The sequence below is a fragment of the Takifugu flavidus genome, chromosome 11 (assembly GCF_003711565.1).
Source record: "Takifugu flavidus isolate HTHZ2018 chromosome 11, ASM371156v2, whole genome shotgun sequence".
Classification (NCBI taxonomy): Eukaryota; Metazoa; Chordata; class Actinopteri; order Tetraodontiformes; family Tetraodontidae; genus Takifugu; species Takifugu flavidus.
Genome location: NC_079530.1, coordinates 14,942,653 through 14,961,148, shown reverse-complemented (window position 1 = coordinate 14,961,148; position 18,496 = coordinate 14,942,653). Strand labels below are relative to the sequence as shown.

Sequence of the window (18,496 nt, the reverse complement as noted above, 5' to 3'; positions counted from 1 at the left end):
AAATACAGGAGGAAGCTGCTGTAAAATCCTGCTGCCCTTTCAGTCCTTTTAAGGAGAAAACTGACCCATTTCCAGTAGCGGACATTCAAATGTCCTTGTGTGTTAAGTGTGTAGAACATTCCCTGCTGCAGCAGCCCACCCTTGTATTTACTTCCAGCCAGTATCCCGTTCCATGTGCACTTTTCCACTAAAGCGCACACAATGAAGCCATTGAGCGGGTAACAACAAACACCTTCATACACGGCCGAGAGCGAAGAGCACCTGGGTTTGACTTTACTGATAATCAGGCTGAATCATACCAACTCTAAAACACCAAAGGCCTTTTGGGGTTTATTTCTTTGACTTGGCGATTTGACGAGAAGAACTGGATCAGCAAGGCAGGAAATGACTTTTGGAAGTGACTTCAACCATGGCTACTTACAGTACTTGTATTAAAAAACCTGCAATAAAAAATAAATTCTCTCATCGGCTTTTTGGCGGTGTAATAAAATGATCTTTGATTAAAAAAAGAATCACTTTTTTTGTATTATTTCTCTACATGTGGGAAAAAAAACATGCCTAAAGTTGTCTGGTTGTGTCCAAATCTAAGGTTTGATGACAATAAAGCCTAATAACCACCCAAAAATTTAAAAAACAAACAAAAAGAATAGGCATTTTCTGGGGATCAAAGGCATTACAGACACATTTAAAATAAAACACAGTTTTCACTCTCACTATTGATCCCTGAAGTTTAAACACATCCCAATATCAATAAAAATCTCCTCTAATTTAAGCATGGCATCGTCCTTTCAGCTCCGTTTGGCTCTTCATCATTAATATGAGGCACAGGATCGGTGAGTAGGACCAAAAAAACGACCCTAACAAAACATCGTTTTCTTTGTTGGTTCGTCCTCACAGCTTTTCCAGGTTCGATTCACAGCCGTTGGATGTACGAGTTAATAAAACTGCTTCTCCTCCAGCAGATTGAAGGACTTGTTGGTCAGCGTCTTTTCGTCGCTCACGAGTCTGTACCCGAACAGCTTCATGGTAGATCCGCACACCCTCTGCACCACCTGGGCCAGCGTGAAGGGGATACTGAATCTCCATTTCTCCGCCTGCTCTGATGAGTTCTTCTGCGTGGAGTAAATCCCGCTCGCCCCTTGCGTGGTCTGGGTGTTCTTCAGAATCCACTCCCTAGCTTGGGGGCTGAACGGTATCCCTGTAAACCTGTACATCTCCTCCGCCTTTTGCATGGGGTATCGGGCGATGTCCTCGTAACGCACCAACATGTAGCGGTTCCTCAACCAGCGAGGCCGGCTCAGTCCCGCCTCTGCCGACATCCTGATGTTGTCGCAGTTTCCTTTCAGCCTCTTCACCTCCTCGTCATCCTCAGGCACCTGGCCGTCCTGCGCCCAGGCCTTCCACGTTTGGTATTTTGAAGAGAACGCCACCATACGGGAGGCCAGCACGGCCCGCGGATCACGCACCAGCTGTATGACCCTCACATCCAGGCGGGGATCCTCCACCAAAGGCTGCAGGGTTTCCAGCTGGCGCACGCGGACGGTCTTGATGGCATGGTGTTTCTTGGAAAGACAGGATTCTGAGGCGCGGGTCAAGTTCAGAGGTCCACACTGGCGGTTCTTGCAGTGGTACCTGTGAGAGGATTGGAGTCGTTGTAAGTATACGTCAAAGATCTGCAAAGTTATAGGGTTTCTTTTTGAGAAGACAGAAGACAGCAGGCTGTCGCAGCACATGGACATTTACGGAACCTCCGTGTTCTGATGATCAACCCTTAACTTAAACCTGAGGGCTAAAGTTAGCATAGCGTCCAATATAATTTACCTTTCAAAGACATCTTTGATGGCAGGAGTGCAAACAGGCTCCTCACACAGCGATACGCTGGACTCCCTACGGAAAAGAGACGGGGTGACGTGGTCCACAGGTGGGGGGGATATGAACTTCTCCAGTGGGGAGAAATCACACAGAAAGAGCCCCTGGAGTACGTCCCTGTAGATTCCCGCCAGCACCGTCCCGTTGTTGGTTTCCGTCGCCATGGTCAGCATGCGCTCCACGTGCCACAAAGGCTCAAACAGGTAGAACATGTTCTCCCCGTGCTGATTGAAGAACTCGCCCACAAACGAGGAACCTGTCCGCGTGGTGGCCAGGAGCAGGATGTGCTTTCGTCCGCCGCTGTAGTTGGACCCGCCCAGGTCTTCGATGTCTCCCTCCTCTTGGTCCTCTGACAGAATCAAAGTATTCCCGGTGGAGGTGGCGAGTTTGGAGAGCAGCATCTGGAGCAACGTCAAGGAGCCATTTTGTGGCGCGTTGCTGCAATCTAGCGGAGTCTGAGGAGTCTGCTGAGGGGTCTGCCTCTGGATCAGCTTATCAGAGACCCTGCGAGACACACAAATAGAACCATTTACAGTCCTTGTGATCTGATTACAGCCTGTAAATGAGGCTCTTCGTTCTCTCACCTCGACAGGATGTTACTCTCTTTCTCGATGATGACCAGCCCCACGATACAGATGAAGACGATGGCATATTTGGTCTTCATCCTGGAGTCCTGTAGCGCCGCTGGTCATCTAGTGTTGTCTGGCGTCGGTCATGGTCGCTGCTGCAGATGCTAAAGCCTCATTCTGCAATAAGGAACGGCGTAAATGAAACGCGCCGACGTGAAACATCACAGCGCTGACCCGTCTCGGTCAAATATTTTTTTAAAGCGCTAAGAAGAACGTGTCTGTCTCTACGAGATGAATTCAGACCGTTTTCTGAGCTCAACACAACCTGCAGTCAGGACGAAGCCGCAGGAATGTTGTGCAGTTTGTACAGCGCGAGATCTCTTAACCTGCACGCCTTGGTCCTCAGAAGCATGGATGAACACAGCATTGCTTTCTAAAATTTTTTCAGGGAGTCAGTGGTTGAGGGTGAAGACAAATATCTGGAGAGGCGGGGTTCATACGAACAGGTTTTCTAAGCCTGATGAGTCCCCACAGTGGACGTGCTTAACTTTTGCATCAAATATTCAGATTCGAACCCTCTGACAGATCCCAGGTCAGTAATCGTGTTGTCGTAAAGTGTTGTCACTAATTTCTTGGGGGTTACCTCCTGTAAGCGGTGCCCTTTCCCCCTGTAAACGCAAATCTGCCATTTGGACTTGTCAAAAAGAGAATAATTTCTACAAATCATATCAGTAGGGGTAAAAATAATAATAATCATCATAAAAAGACACCCTATCCATGCCAGTGTGGAGTAATTGTTTGCTCTGTGAGTAAATATCACCCAATTATCTGAGCTTAACACTCCACGGCTGTCAAACTGTCAGGATGAAGCGCTCGAGCTGAGCACTTTTACATATTCAAGACGCGCTGGAGCGTTGGGCAAATCTGACTATCTGCTCAAGCAGAAACGCACATCACTCCGTTTATCATCTCACTACAAATTACATTAATGGCTGCCTTCAGAGCCTGGATGTGGCGTCTGAGCGCTAAACTCCCATCGAAGGCTTTGCTGTTCATCCATGGGTGTAAACAATTAACTCTTATAGTCAAATATTGAAAAGCTTTATAATTTGTGTGTGTGCTGTTTGTCGTTTTCATGTGATTGATTCATTTAATACAAGTGCCATTTGGAAACCAAGAGAAAACGACCCCCTTCCTTCATGTGTGTGTTCATTTAATAGTCTGGCAGTCATTTAGGGGGGAGGGGGCGTTCATTCAAACATTCCCACCACTGTCTGAACCAGACTGAGCAGCTCACATATTAATGAGCACTTCTGCATATAATTAATCTGTGTTGATCTGGGTGGAGGGGAAGGGGGGGCACGGTGCTATTAAATCAACCTGAAATCTGCGAGGAAGAAAAATGTTATCCAAGCCATCAGTGACTGAAAGGATAATTGATTATCCAGTGAACTACATGCACAGCGCGCAAACGCCAGGTCTGCAAAACGGTTAAAAACACACCCGCAGAGAGCGAATCTAGAAGAGCATTTGTGATTGACAGAGTGCTTAAGTTAACCTCTGTCACATTCGTCGTGTTTTACGCGCAGCGGCAGCGTGTTTACAGCTCTGCTCGGCGCGTCTGCGGGGCTGCTGCCTCTGTTCTGTCAAATGTGTGCATCAAAAAGGAGCGTTTGGGGAATCCTGTTGGGGTTGGACTGAAAATGTGGTGCGCATCTCACGAACCTTTAGCTGATATCTCTCTGCTCTGGAACCAAATGCCCCACGTCCTGTCCGTGCGTCGCATCCCTCTGCATTGTGTCGGACAAGGACACGCAGCTTCATTACGTCCCCTCCTCTGCTGGATGAATGAGAGGCAGCGCGGACGCGCGGACGTAAAGCGCAGTCAACCCCCTCCAAAAAAATAAATAAATAAAAACGAAGTGAGGAAAAACGGAGAAAAGCCTAAAAAGAATTCGTTTTCGGTAGTATATATATATATATATAAAAAATACAATTTTTTCAACCGTGTTTGCAGATCTATAACGTAAAACTGATGACAAATATAAATAGAAGCTGCCACGCGCCTGAAATCTACTTTGCTGTTAACAAAAACACACCGACTTCAAACTTTGTGTCCAATTTTCTCCATGTGCCGGAGCCCACTGAGCCCATTGTGGCCAAGCCTCACGTCATCACTCTGCCTCCGCGTGGGCCTGTGGCTCCATAGTCACGTGGTCTCCAAAGACCCCGCAGTTAAATGGACCCCTTGTTTCACCAAGAGTCCCCGGGATGGATGCTTGAATAAAGGGCACCTTTCTGTAGTCAGCAAACGTTGGATTACAACCCGAGTTTGCTGTTGACACAATTCAGGGTTGGGACAAAATAACTAATTAAATCTGTAAAACTTTATTCTTTCTATCTATCTATCTATCTATCTATCTATCTATCTATCTATCTATCTATCTATCTATCTATCTATCTATCTATCTATCTATCTATCCATCTATCTATCTATCTATCTATCTATCTATCTATCTATCTATCTATCTATCTATCTATCTATCTATCTATCTATCTATCTATCTAAAGTTTTGAAGGTGTGTTTAGAGATCCGAAAATCTAAACGTGTGAGTGCAGCACTGCACTTTTACCACTTGGGGGAAGTAGAGGAAAAGCAGACGCAGGAATTGGAGCCCAACAGTTTCCCCATTCGCCCTCCATCTGCATCGTCCTGATTCCTCATACCTGCACGATTCCCCACAGTAAGGATGGATCAAATTTGTTAAGATTTTTATGCGATTCGTGCTTTTTGCGCTCTGCGTTCTGGCTGTGGGGTTTATGAAACCAAAAAAAGGCCCTTAACCTCAGTGTACTCCACAAGGAGAGATTAAAAGAGTGACCTAGTTTAGGAGTGGACCTGGACTAAAAGAGAACCTCTGCCCTTGGCAAAGCGCACTACAGATTATGAATAATAATCCAAAATTGTAAAGCTGAACCAGGCTCTCATGAAAACAGGTGGTGCGACAGACAGAGATGACACAGGCGGCATAGGTTAAACATTACTCAAAGTTTGCCTTTCTATTTTTGCCTCATTCTTTTACTGAGAGAATCAATTCTTCAGTGAATGAATATTTATTCATTCTGAAAAGCTGAAGCAGATGGCATCAGTGAATTATCAATTCATCAATTTAATTGATTACTGTAGGCTGTCTAACAATATGACTGTATTCAACTTGAATGTTGTCAACTCAAAATGCCTTAATCCAAACATGTTAGGGACACATTACATTTCATCCATTTGGGTACATCATCGTACAATCCGTCCATTTTAAAGACTTGTATGGAACCAGGGCCAAACTAATTCTATCTGTCAACATGGCTCCTTGATAGACGTCCAAAAACGTGCTCCAGTAAGGTAAAATAATCTCACGCAGCAAATCCCGATGTTGCGGGGAAAACATGCTCCGGATTTTCAGATAATATTCCTTTCAACCGTGGGTCAACTTTGCTTTGCCCTTTGAGCAACATGACCTTTGCACTTTGATGTAAAAGCATGATTTAATATTTGCTCGGCATTTGTTGCATATTCTGAGCTTTTGTGTCAGTGCTAAAGGTCTGATTCTGTTTTTGCCTGTTTCTCTTTGCAGCTGTGTCAGCGGCGGACTGGCACTGAAGCCAGTGTTCAAGACTGAACTGTGTTTTTCGGGGCCCATTGATGGTGAAAGTCCCACGCGAATGATGCGGGGAGATAAATTTCCCTGCGGGCGGACTAATGGCTCTGTCAGCAGGAACAAAGAGGTCAGCATGTGCTGCTGTGATTGAAGGCACGAGATTAGAAGCTGCTATGACTGGATGAGCAAGGAGCTTTTATCCCCGCGATGCTTTTTTATAGTTACCGTTTGCTTTTGCATACGCAACCTTTTGATCACAGATTGCGCGTATATCCACGCATGTGATTAAACCTGAGCTCGCTGAACGTCGGCAGATCATCTGTCTGCTAACCCAGCGTGATGTCGGCTGAGCACGACTGTGCTGAGGTTACGTGCGCTAATTGTGCTTTATGTTAATGTCTGATGGGGCCCGGCCGCAGACAGGCTCCGTGCATTACAAAATGAGAAGAGATTAGAGCATAGTGGGTTAATCTTTAGGCCCGCCATCTGCCAGGACTAGGAGAATTAAAGTCAAAGCCGCAGCCTTGATCAGCAGCACACAGAAATTACCTGACAGGTGATCGTTTTCATCCTGTGGAAGCAAATGTCTCAACATTCAGCTTCCAGGGACCGTAATATGGAACTATAGTCAAAAAGCTGAAGAAGCTGACGCTGAGGGCTTTTTGCTGCCGTCATCGGTCCTACGTCAAACACTGATTTTCTGCAATTGTTTATATGATCTGTCCAGGGGCAACTTAAATTACAGGACTAATGTACCAGGGACCCACTGAGCATATTCTAAAAGTACCATGTGGATTATAGAGTATTTAGTTGCTGCATGAGAATGGGCAGAAAAACATTTATTCATGCATATAAATCCCTTTGCGTGCAACATATTTTAATGGTGCACACAGCAGGCAGAATACACGTGGTGTGTGTGTGTGTGTGTGTGTGTGTGTACACTTTGGGCTTTAAGAAGAAAATAACTGCACCTGGGAGACTTTTATTGCAGCTCTCAATAGACCATTTGACATAACTTTACCCACTATAAAGAAAGATGTAGCAGTTCATAACCTTGACTCATCCACTGGAAAAGAGCTTTTACAGACCATCCCAGCAAAATGAGGGATAGTTGTGATAATGTTACATAACATTTGTTGACTGTTCACATTGGTGGCAACATAAAGGAGATTAGTCAGCTTTCAAATTCCAACGAATTAATGAGTGAAGGTGGCAGAAATTTAGCTTTCTCAGTAATTTCGACCATAAAATCTGAAGCGAATCTCTGATCTCATCAGCTCCTTCACAGTCGTCTTCACCATCATTACCTGTTTAAGCCATATTTTTCCCCAGCAGATGCTTAAATAGAGCAGCAGATGGGGAATCTACACTATATTTGCTGACATTGGTTGGAACGATGGTTGCAATTAAACATCATAATAATCCCTCTATTTGTCCACATAACTAAAAGTAAAGAATCTTTGGTAATTACACAGATCTTATTTAAAAATAAGTCTCAATCATCTAAATAATTTATATTTATAGCAGAAATTAGTTTAGGTGTTGAAATGATTAAAATGTCATTCATTTTTTAATAATAACTCCAAGTAAAAAAAGAACCCAAATTTCCCTAAATTACAAAAGTACACTAGAAAAAAATTGCTATTTAGGTCAAATAAGAAGGAACTCTTCCATTATTTATCCTCATTTTGTATGTTTTCCATCGTGGGCCGACTGCAGAAGCAGCAGCATTGATGGATCCCAGGAGTGACTCTTAAGAAGTGTCATTGGATTAGCATTTGAGCCTTTAGCCTCCTGTAGTCACCCACAGGCACCCTGAAGGCTGAGTGTGCAGGTCTCTCCACGAAGCCGTGTTCATGGTGCGCTTCCACGACTCCACTCTTTAGGATGAGGAATGTAAAGGTCCTGCATTTGCCGCTGATTCTTCTGTGTGCGCGTGTCTGCCTCGGTGAGTCTCGGCTCTGTTTTCACTGTTGAAGGATCGCAGTATAAAACAGTATAAATGTTAATTTAAAGCCAACTAGAATGTGGATTTTCTGCATTTATCAGTAAATCCATTTGCGGTCTGGCCTGTTTAGATCCACATGCACTGTTGCTGAATCTGTTTTTGCTCTGGGTGATTCACAGCATAGTTTTACAGCTCTGTTTTCAAAGGCAATTAAAAGATATTGAGTATTAGACTTGAACCCCCCCCCCCCTTTCATCTAATAAACAGGCAGAGCATTATTTTGCCCAACAAAGCTCTCCGCTCTGTCTTTAGAGGGTGACATAACCCACCTGTAATCCCAGTCTGACTTACAGGAGACACGGGGCTCTTGGAATGTGAAATGCAATAAATATTGCTGTTTTAGCTCCCATACTTGAAGCTAAAATCACACTTGTGTAAATAACTGGATAAAAGTGCACCCGCAATAATGTGAATGACATCAAACACTTTGCGTCCTCAGCACAAGCCGACTTTGCTCCCTATTTCTATGACAACGGCCCCTACAGCCACAACGGGAACCTGGCACTGTTCAGCCTCTCAGAGGACACAGCCGTCGGTGAGTCTGACCTCTGACACGCAAACAGAGCAACCAATCAACAAAATGGCCTCCTGGCAGCCTACGTGTGAGAGTCCAGGATGTTAAACGGTCCCTGATAGATGAACAGATGTTGGGTGGAAAGATGTCCTCACCCTGACGCGCTCACCTGCTGCTGCCGCCAACTGTTGACACCGGGGATGGAAATGTGATGGAGGCGTCCTCCTCTAACGTCCATCTGTCAGCCAGAGTGGTCGTCATGCCGCCACTATTTTGTGTCTCAGTTTATATCTATATATTTTTCTCTCAGGTACACAGATTTATCGTCTCAACGGGACAGACCCAGAGGGACATGAGGTCAGATACGGTCTTTCCTTTGACCCTGGCTCCAAAGAATACTTTCGGGTTGAGCCCATATCTGGAAATGTCACCCTGGTAGAACAGCTGGACAGAGAGGTGAACTGTCTCCAATGTTCATCGAGGAATATTCTATTTCCTCCTCCTTTGTTCGACTTTAACATGAATCCCTTTGATATTGTTTCAGAAACAAGACTCTATTGATGTTCTTGTCAGCATCACAGATGGACGCAGCAAGGTATTAACATCAAGTTCCAGATGTGGCTCCGTCAGGTAGGGCAATAAAGCATATAGACCTGACGCTGGAAGGTGCATCGTCTTTCTTCTAGGTTGTAGAACGAGTGACGGTGTTTGTAATGGACGCCAATGATGAGAAGCCAGAATTCCAAAACATGCCAGCGATTGCTGATGTGATGGAGGTGAGTAGAGGAGAAAGTGGGTGTGCGTTCATAGTAAAAATGATTGTGTGGCTACTTTTCTGACAACTCTTCATCATTGAATTTGGAAATCACAATATTTAATTAATCTTTCACCAAAATATGATCATTTCCATGTCAAAATCATTGCCAGTCCATGTAGAGGCTTAACAAAATTTGGATTAATTTAAATAATGGTAAGTATGAGCCTGGTTGTATGAAAACTAGATCTCATAAGACCTCAGCTCATATTTCTCTCCCTGTAGGTTGACTGAAATAGAAAGCATGCAGAGGGGAACCTCTTTTCTCTGATAAGGAACAAAACCCCTTTTTAATGAAGGGATTCTGTAAACTTCTTTATGGGATGTTTTCTGTGGGCTTCTTTGCCTTTTGGCCTCTTTTTAGCCTCCTTCACTGCCAACAATGCCCCCCTGGACTTTAACACACCCATACAGCTGCCTCATGCTAACGCATTAGTATTATCTGCAGTCAACTCCAGAACCTGATGCCAAACTGCCTGATTGTCAACTGTCCAAACACTTTTGAGCTCCTGAACATTAAACTTCCCCCTCTAAATGTAATATGTTTTTTTTTTTAAAAAGCTTGAAATCCCTTCGTTTTTTTAAATCATTTTGTTTTATATGTGTTGCCACCTGACGGAGACTTTTTTATTCCTTCCACTTCAGACGACTGAGAGTGGAAGCAGCATCTACAGAGTCCAGGCAGTGGACAAGGACACGGGATCAGGCGGTTCAGTCACCTACTACCTTCAGGTACAGGAGTACCATGTACATGTGTGTTTGTACGGGAGACAAGAGCAGCTGGTCTGGAGTGATAGAGTGGGGGGGTAGGGCACATCTGGACACAGCAGCTCTCTCCTACCTGCGCAGTTGTTGAGCATATGGGCTCTTTACATCCAGATGGACATTGAGATAGAAAAATATATGGCTTAATTCATTAATGCCTCTCAGCATTTGTTGCGCGTGTCAGTGGTTGGAGACGGGACAGGGGATATGAACGGGCTCGCTGTGTGTCAGCACGTGCTCTAAACGTGTCTCGCTGTCTGTTGCAGAACCCACAGTCCACTTTGTTTACCATCGACAGACACAGCGGCGTCGTCCGCATAAAGGCCGGAGAAATGCTGGACTATGAGAAAACCAAGGCGCACTTTGTCACCGTCATCGTCAGGGTAACAAGCAGTTGTGTCCTAGAATAGGTCACGTTCATTTGAACCGGAAACTATTTTAAAAATCCCATCACATTTAGGTGTAGAGACGCAATAAACACCACCAAGGATACAATATCTGCACATTCTGCTCGCCCAAAACTGAAGTGTGTATTAATATTGTGACTTTTCTTCCAGGATGGTGGTGGTAATTTTAACGGCAGAGAGCAGTTCCTATCGTCCTCATCCACCCTGACCATCAACGTCATTGATGCACAGGACACCCCGCCCGTTTTTATTGGGACGCCGTATTTTGGATACGTGTATGAAATCTCAGTGCCGGTAATCACGTGTCTCTTTTGAAGGGTTTTGGCGAAGTTCCAATCGAATTTTTACACACAGGACCTTAATTTCAACTGCTTCAGTAACATTTGCGGACGTCTGTGACATTTCCCACGTCGCATGAAAGCAGCTTTATCTCCTCCGACTCAAAATGTCACAGCAGCATCACATCAGAGGAGGGAGAGTGTAGCTCTGACTGGTATTTTTAAGAGGTTGACTGAAGCTGACTTTCACTAATGCTGTCAGTACTTTTTCTGACATTTTGATGCAGCCAAAGAAACCAAATCAGTCCCTGGAAACTTTACTTTTAGGCCGTGTCACAGCTTTATATGCGCGTAAGTAAATGATCCCTTTGTTCCCACAGGGATCTGAAATATTCACTGTCATCGCCAAAGATGGGGATGTTGGAAACCCAAATCCAATCCGTTATTCCTTCGATGAGGGTAAGGTTGGCTGAGGCTGATTAGGGTTGAAGGACTGGGAGCGTGCTACTGGGTGGGACGTTGCTCAGCAGGTTGTTGTTTTTCAGGCGACGATGGTGTTTTTCACATCAACAAGACAAGTGGTTGTATCACCCTCCAGAGACTTCCCATCTACCTGAAACGGGAAATATTCAACATTAAAGTCAGGGTGAGTTGAAGTAACATGCTCATCAAATCACTCGATCACATGCAATAAGTGATTATCTATCACACACACACACACCCTCCTCGTGTACAGGCATCAGAAGTGAGTCCACAAGGCAGACTCTCGGACTACAGCGTTACTACCATGGTGATCCGCGTGGTGGACCTGAACAACAACCCGCCTACATTCTACGGGGAGAAAGGCCCGCAGAACATGTTTGAGCTGACCATGTACGAGCATCCACCGGAGGGCGAGATCCTGCGTGGGCTGAAAATCACGGTCAACGACTCGGATCAGGTGAGCTGATAAACACCAACAGCATCACCCACCACTGAACTCCACCCCCGCTAACCCGGGAGAGGAACCACTTATTGCATAACCCCGCTGACTTTCTGAACAAATTAGTTATCTAACATGACTCTCGTCTTTCTGTCCGACAAACATTTAAAAAAAACAAAAAAACAACAACATCTGATAGCGGGCCAGACTACGTTGAATCGTTCTCCATTTGCCAGCTTATGCAAGTCTCCGTCTGCTTCCAGTTCCTTTTATGAACTTAATCCAAAATATATTTCCTCATAATGCTGTTACAGCATCAGCGCGATTATATTCCACTGAGAATACCAAAGCTGTTATTGATATCCTCTTCATTTCTGCTACATTACTTTAATAATGGAGAGATATTGAGCTTTTATATTGATTGAGGGGGATGATACAGTGGCTGTTGGATTACATCGTGCACATTACTTTAAATACATCCGTGCGTACGTTACATCCCTTTTCAGTGATGATGAGATATTGATGAGACATCGATTGATGCGTACCATCTTCTCGCAGGGGGCGAATGCCAAGTTCAACCTAAAGCTGATCGGACCGGGAAGGATGCTGCGGGTCGTTCCTCAGACCGTCCTCAATGAGGCTCAAGTGACAATCTTAGTGGAAGACTCTGCTGCCATGGACTATGAGAAACATCATTTTCTCACATACAAGGTTGGCCCCTGAAAAACCTGAGCTTGATGATGAAATGCATAAAGCAGACTTTATTTCTGGCCTTTCTCCTCTTTAGCTGCTCGCAGTGGAAATTGATACCCCCGAGAGATTCAGTGCTACCGCAGACATCGTCATTCATCTCCTGGACACCAACGACAACGCTCCCAAATTCTCCACAGATTACTATATCGCCAGAATTCCAGAAAACTCACCCGGCGGCTCCAACGTGGTGTCAGTCACGGTGAGCGAGGCTTCATCCTGTTCAAAAATACATGCCAGCGCTAATGTACGTCACTCAGACCAGAGGAGAAATTCTGATTTTGGACAAAATGCCGCATTAATTCCCTAAATGTGGACTTTTTGGGCAGTGTGAGTCCGGATAATATGCAAAAACATGTAGATAAAAGCTAGGCGAGGTAAGCTGCCAGATGGCTATCACTTTCATTTTGTTGTGTAACACCAAATTCCCAGATTACAGAGAACACGCAAATGCTGTGCAAAAATATGTGCAGAAACTCACTATTAATGTCGCGTCCACATGGACAGAATGGACCAAACCAAGAGGGCGGTGCGCTCTTAAATCCTGCGTTTGCGTGAACATCAGAGAGGCCTGTTTTGTTGATCCTAGGCAATTTCAATCAGATGAAAGTACAGCCAGTAAGTGACCTTGGACACATGGAGACAGGCATCCCTGCAGTGAGAGCCAGACAGATTAGCTGCCCATGATCATGCTCCTATGACATAAAAAAATAAATCAGTCTTTTTATAGCTGACCCCTGTAACATCATGTTCCAGTCCAGCACAGATCCATTCAATCCGTTGAGGTTAGCAGCCCTTTTTTGCCTGTTTGTTTTTCATTCACTAAAAAAAGAGATAGGCTCAAATCTAATAATTCAGACTTTATCAAGGGGATGAGGTCAGAGATAGATCTGGGACTTTTCTGAGGACGTTCTCCCTCCAGAATCATAATATCTTTTGTTGTGGCACAGGCAGTAGACCCAGACTCAGGATCCTGGGGTGAAGTGAAGTACTCCATTTATGGATCAGGGGCTGACTTGTGAGTATCAGAACGTCACCTAAATTGACTTTGGTCAGATTAGAGACTGAGTAGTTCTGTCAAACGAATACACGCCTACACTTTGAACATGTATTCTTAAGTGCAAGATTCCAAACAGCTCAAACATCCCATGTGTCTGCTCATTAACCAGAAAACCTGTGGGAAACTTCAATTTAAAACATTCCATTTTATGAGACACTGGGATTTTAAGGGCTAAGGCAGTTATACAACATCATTTGCAGTCAATCTTGTTTGATAAAGATTTTGCTGAAGCAAAGAAATACATTTCCTAAGCACTTCCTCAATTCTGCATTTCACTAGTAGACCACTGCACTACTATAAATGCTACCTCAGGCTACACAGATGACATCAGACTTGATTTTATATTAGAACATTGTTCTGTTTATTGCACTTAAGCACCACAGTCTTTCGGGGGATTTTCTCTGAAAACTATCTTTATTACCTTTCCAGTCTAGGTTAGACCTGTAAACCAGAGGCTAACTGAAGCCAGTAATAGCAGGAGGTTGCTATTCTGCCATATCATTACAAGACAGGCCTTTATCATTTTATTTCTGCACATTTAAATATGTTGCGGAAACATGGGATCGGAGAGTCCTGATCTTTGCCTGCCTGCTCTTTGTCTTTGTTAATCCTCTGATGAGATTGGAGGTGAAAATAGCCTGAGCTTGTGACCATCGTCTTCAGCTCTGTGACTCACACAGGTTCACTCTAGCTCACCCTCCTCCTGCGTGTCACTCTTCAAACACTTCTAAATAACCTAATGCTGGCTCTGCACTGTGGAAGAAGATGCTAAAATGTGATGACCACGTGAAGAAAAACATAGTTCTTGTTTTGTTTTGCTTTGCTTTAGCCACAAGTGGACTAGATTAGCCTCCGAAATTCCCGAAAAGGGAATCTTAGGAAAGTCACTGGGCCACTCACAGATTATCATTGATTGTCAACCAGTACGTTTAAAACGTTAATACCTTTAATCACACAGAGCACATCCATACGTTTCAGACGCGCTAGCAAGTAAATTGATATCTTAAAGGTAGCCAGACTTGAATTTCTGCTGCAGGTTTCTGATCCAGCCCGCATCCGGGATCATCTACACCCAGCCGTGGGCGAGCCTGGACGCAGAAGTGAGGTCCAAGTATAACTTTTATGTGAAGGCAGAGGATGCAGAGGGGAAGTACAGCCTGGCTGAGGTATTTGTGACGGTTCTGGACCTAAACGACCATCCGCCTGCCTTCAATGACAACTTCCTGGAGACGACTATGGTGATCGGAGCGCCAGTGAAAATCGAGGTGATAATTTCCTCATTTCATGAGAGAGAAAAAACAGAAATGATACGGGGTAGAAGTCTATTGCCAATATTTTTTTGTTGATTAATACAGGCTGTAGACGACGATGCCGAAGTACCCAACAACGTTATCGAGTACGCCATCATGAGAGCTGAGCCGGACAACAACATCTTCGACATCAACGCCGACACGGGCGAGATCATACTCAAGTCCTACATCAAGTCCATGGCTATCATTCAGAACATCACCCAACAGACAGACTGCACCTGGTCCCTGGTGGTGCAGGCCCGGGACCGGGGCCAACCGTCCTTCAGCACCACAGCGGTGGTCAAGATTGACATCACTGAGGCTGTAAGTTGCTGAAAACCAAAGTTTCTATAGAATAATGTAAGGACATGTACGCATTTCTATTTTAGAGAAATGAAACAGTGAAACATCTTTGCTGCACCAAATTTTAAATCCGGCAGGAGGAAAAAAAGTTAAATCTCATACAGATGCAATTGTCATGTTTTCAGATCAAATCCCGATTTTTCTCATACTTCTTGGGCCTAAGGAAGCGTCCCAGGGCTGTGCTCGGAATTTGTTTGACCGTTGTCACCTTCGCCATTTCAGTGACGGTCTTCGTCTCAACTATGATTTACTGGAACTCTGTGAAAAAGTCCCGCGTAAAACCTCAGGGCAAGATCAGAAAGATTGTACGGAGGCCTGTGCCATAAAGGAAGCTCGCCTTGAGATCATCAGCACGGCAAAAGCAGGAAATTGTGATATTTCAAGAATGTTGTGGTAGAAGAGGGCTGTGTCTGTAAAAGAGTACACAAATTATTCTCTATAGTCTGGGGATAATTTTTTTCTTGTGTTTTTAGCTCAATAGCTGTAATTCCTAAAGAATTCATGTAGGAATTCTCAAATGCTGAATGGTCTCAGCTTGTTTCCCTGTTAAACTCTCTGATCTTGTCTTGAAATTATATTTTTTTAAAAAGCTTGATCATTTTAATGTTCAAGACACATTTGTGTACATTATGAAAAGTAAGCCCAACGTTACAGTAGCAGGATGTTTACAAGTTACCTTAAAGCCAAATGAAGACTAAATGCAGTACTACAGTGCAGACATGGGACAACATTCAGAAGTCAGGTGTCCAGTCCCATGAATTTGAAATGTCCTTGTGCTCTTTTACAGACCCAACTCAGTGGGGGGCCTTTGGGATCATTTTTGATGCAGAATAGACACAAGCCTTTGCAAATCCTAGGCATGCTTGCTGGTGTCATTCTTCTCATGGTCATTATCACAGTCGTCATCTCCACTGCCACATACATACGCAACAAAAAGTTTAACCGGATTCTGCCTAACCGCCGCGTGAGGAGGAGGCCACAGAAACAGCAGACCTGGAACATCAAAAACCCCTTCAAGAAAGAGGAGAATCCAGCTGATAGGTTCCGAGTAGAGGAGACCCAGGAGCAGCAGCCAGAGAACATCAACTATAACAACAACGTCAGCAACGTGGTCAGGCACTGGCCTCCGCCACCGCCGCCCTGCGCCCCGTCGGCCCCTCCTCCACCCCCCGCTTACTTCCCAGAGGGCAGGGAATGGACAGTCCCCACCGTCTCAGCAACGGTGGCAATCAAACCGAAAAAAAGGCCGGCGATGAACATGCAGGACACTGTGAACAGAGCCATGGTTTCAGAGCTGAAGATGAGGCTGGAGCAGAAGCAGTTGCTCAAACATCACTAATGTTCCACAAAACAAACTCCCCTCAAGGTCCAGGGACAGCGCCAGACCATGACCAATGTGTGTGTGTGTGTGTGTGTGTGTGTGTGTGTGTGTGTGTGTGTGTGTGTGTGTGTGTGTGTGTGTGTGTGTGTTCAGAAGGACCATCAAAGCAGCTCCAATCTTTATGGTGGGAACTACATGTCTATGGTTATATGTTCTGTTTCTGGCTGTTGATTTGTTGGGGTTTTTTATCATGTTGGAGCAGACAAATTCAACTCGACACACCAGTGGCTTATAATTCCTTGTTGGGAATGATGTTGACATTTCAACAAGCAAGACTGTTTGTTGATCTGGGAGCCAACCAAGCTCCTTACAGGAGATTTGATGACACTTGACTGAGAAGATCAGCCCGGGGAAGCAAAGTGATCAAGACAAGATGAGCTTTAATCCTCCCGCGCAGGTGTAAAATACCATTTAAAGGTGGTTGCGAGCAATTATCAAATGTAAACATGTATTTATTCATTTATTAAAGGACGTTTAGGTTGTACAGATGGATCTGGCCGTCCTGCTCACCTGTGAAAACAGACCCAGAGTGTTTTAGGGTCACAACAGAGGAAAGGGAAGATTTATGATGTGGCCCTGAACTTCATGACAGAATAATCTCCAGTGAAATGTCATTGTTTATCTGATTTGTTGGTGTCTTTTTGGCAAAATAAAACAGAATATGAAATTCCATTAGTTAAGGACATTTTATTCATCCTTAATTTTGTTTAAGAGCCGGAAACTTTACATTCATTTGTCAAAACATGATTTACGCTTTTTGGCAGTGTTGATTCTTCAGATGTGTGTGCTAGGCTCCCAGCTCCCATCTGGTGGAAACCAGCTACAACCGTCCAGGATTACACACCGAAACCAGGGCAATCTCCAGATCTTTGGCATCTTAATGACTCTTTGAATAGAGACAAAGCCTCGTTGCAATTAACTTAAGACCAACGCCTCCTTAATGAGCCTTCCTACATACTCTACTGCCCCCTTTTGGAGATGGCAGAGAAGCAGTTTGACCTCTCGGAGATTTTAGAAACTTGGAGTTTACATCTATAACATATGTAGGGCAGTGTGATGTTACTGAAGGCACTGCTAGGTTGCAATGTTCTCTTTTCGTTCATTTCCAAAATGTGTAAATTTTGGTTTTTACTTTGTTTGAGAATATAGCATCATGAACATAAACTAAGAGAAAATGTCTGAGAATGTTCCCACTAAGTTTGTAATAACTCCATATAAGGGCATTTGCTCCATTATCGCTGTGAGCACTTTAGATTGAACCGCTCACTGCTTATTTGTGTCCATGTCATGAGAAAACATGCACGTTATTTCAAACTTACATGATTTTTGCAGATTACACCCTCTAATCCAAGGTCCAACTTTTTCATCCCTGTGCAATATTGCTTTTTTGGCTAGCAACCAAAATTGCAGCTGCTGTGATCGAGCTTGAACTGATAAGATGTTTGTCTGCACATTTTACATGGCTATGATGATGCAGACGGGGCCGAGAAGAAACTGGGGATTATTTGTGTTGTGTCGTGACGCAGATAAAACTCCTGTGCTCAAAGGTCAAACTCGTCGTCACACACATAAATACCCAAACTTTTCGGCACTGCACAAGGCTAATGCTTTGAGATGAAATGAGGGAATATGAGGAGCAGCCCAAATGATCATGCATTTCGCCACGTTAAGAGGCAGCGGGGATTACTGGGCTATTTGATAGAGGATTACTGAGTTAAAAGTTGCAAAGAGCATTGATGCTTAAGAATGAAAGAAAGCTGAACACAAGGTTGAAAATCCTTGGTGTGTGTTTGACACGTAGGACGTCCTCTGAACCCAATAAAGGAGGGGCACTATAGACAGCCGCCTGGGTCA

General features: G+C 44.4%; 2 protein-coding genes across 3 annotated transcripts; one reads left to right on the top strand and one right to left on the bottom strand.

The window, feature by feature from the left end:
- Nucleotides 1-317: 317 nt before the first annotated feature.
- Nucleotides 318-4,592, bottom strand: chst3a (carbohydrate (chondroitin 6) sulfotransferase 3a). The gene is made up of 4 exons (XM_057048243.1): nucleotides 4,164-4,592; nucleotides 2,454-2,615; nucleotides 1,822-2,373; nucleotides 318-1,632 (listed from the first exon to the last, which is right to left on the bottom strand). The coding sequence occupies exons 2-4, from the start codon at nucleotides 2,531-2,533 to the stop codon at nucleotides 936-938; spliced, it is 1,329 nt and encodes a 442-aa protein (XP_056904223.1). The 5' UTR covers nucleotides 2,534-2,615; nucleotides 4,164-4,592; the 3' UTR covers nucleotides 318-935.
- A 3,121-nt stretch (nucleotides 4,593-7,713) lies between these two features.
- cdhr1a (cadherin-related family member 1a) lies at nucleotides 7,714-17,314 on the top strand. 2 transcript variants are annotated; one of them, XM_057048187.1, is made up of 17 exons: nucleotides 7,714-8,039; nucleotides 8,539-8,634; nucleotides 8,924-9,069; nucleotides 9,158-9,208; nucleotides 9,300-9,389; nucleotides 10,073-10,159; nucleotides 10,459-10,575; nucleotides 10,750-10,893; nucleotides 11,258-11,336; nucleotides 11,423-11,523; nucleotides 11,614-11,817; nucleotides 12,358-12,510; nucleotides 12,587-12,751; nucleotides 13,500-13,567; nucleotides 14,646-14,874; nucleotides 14,965-15,222; nucleotides 16,049-17,314. In XM_057048187.1, the coding sequence occupies exons 1-17, from the start codon at nucleotides 7,979-7,981 to the stop codon at nucleotides 16,598-16,600; spliced, it is 2,601 nt and encodes an 866-aa protein (XP_056904167.1). In that variant the 5' UTR covers nucleotides 7,714-7,978; the 3' UTR covers nucleotides 16,601-17,314. The 2 variants fall into 2 exon arrangements, with proteins under 2 accessions (XP_056904167.1, XP_056904168.1); XM_057048188.1 differs by having other exon boundaries at nucleotides 7,781-8,039; nucleotides 15,387-16,187.
- Nucleotides 17,315-18,496: the final 1,182 nt, after the last annotated feature.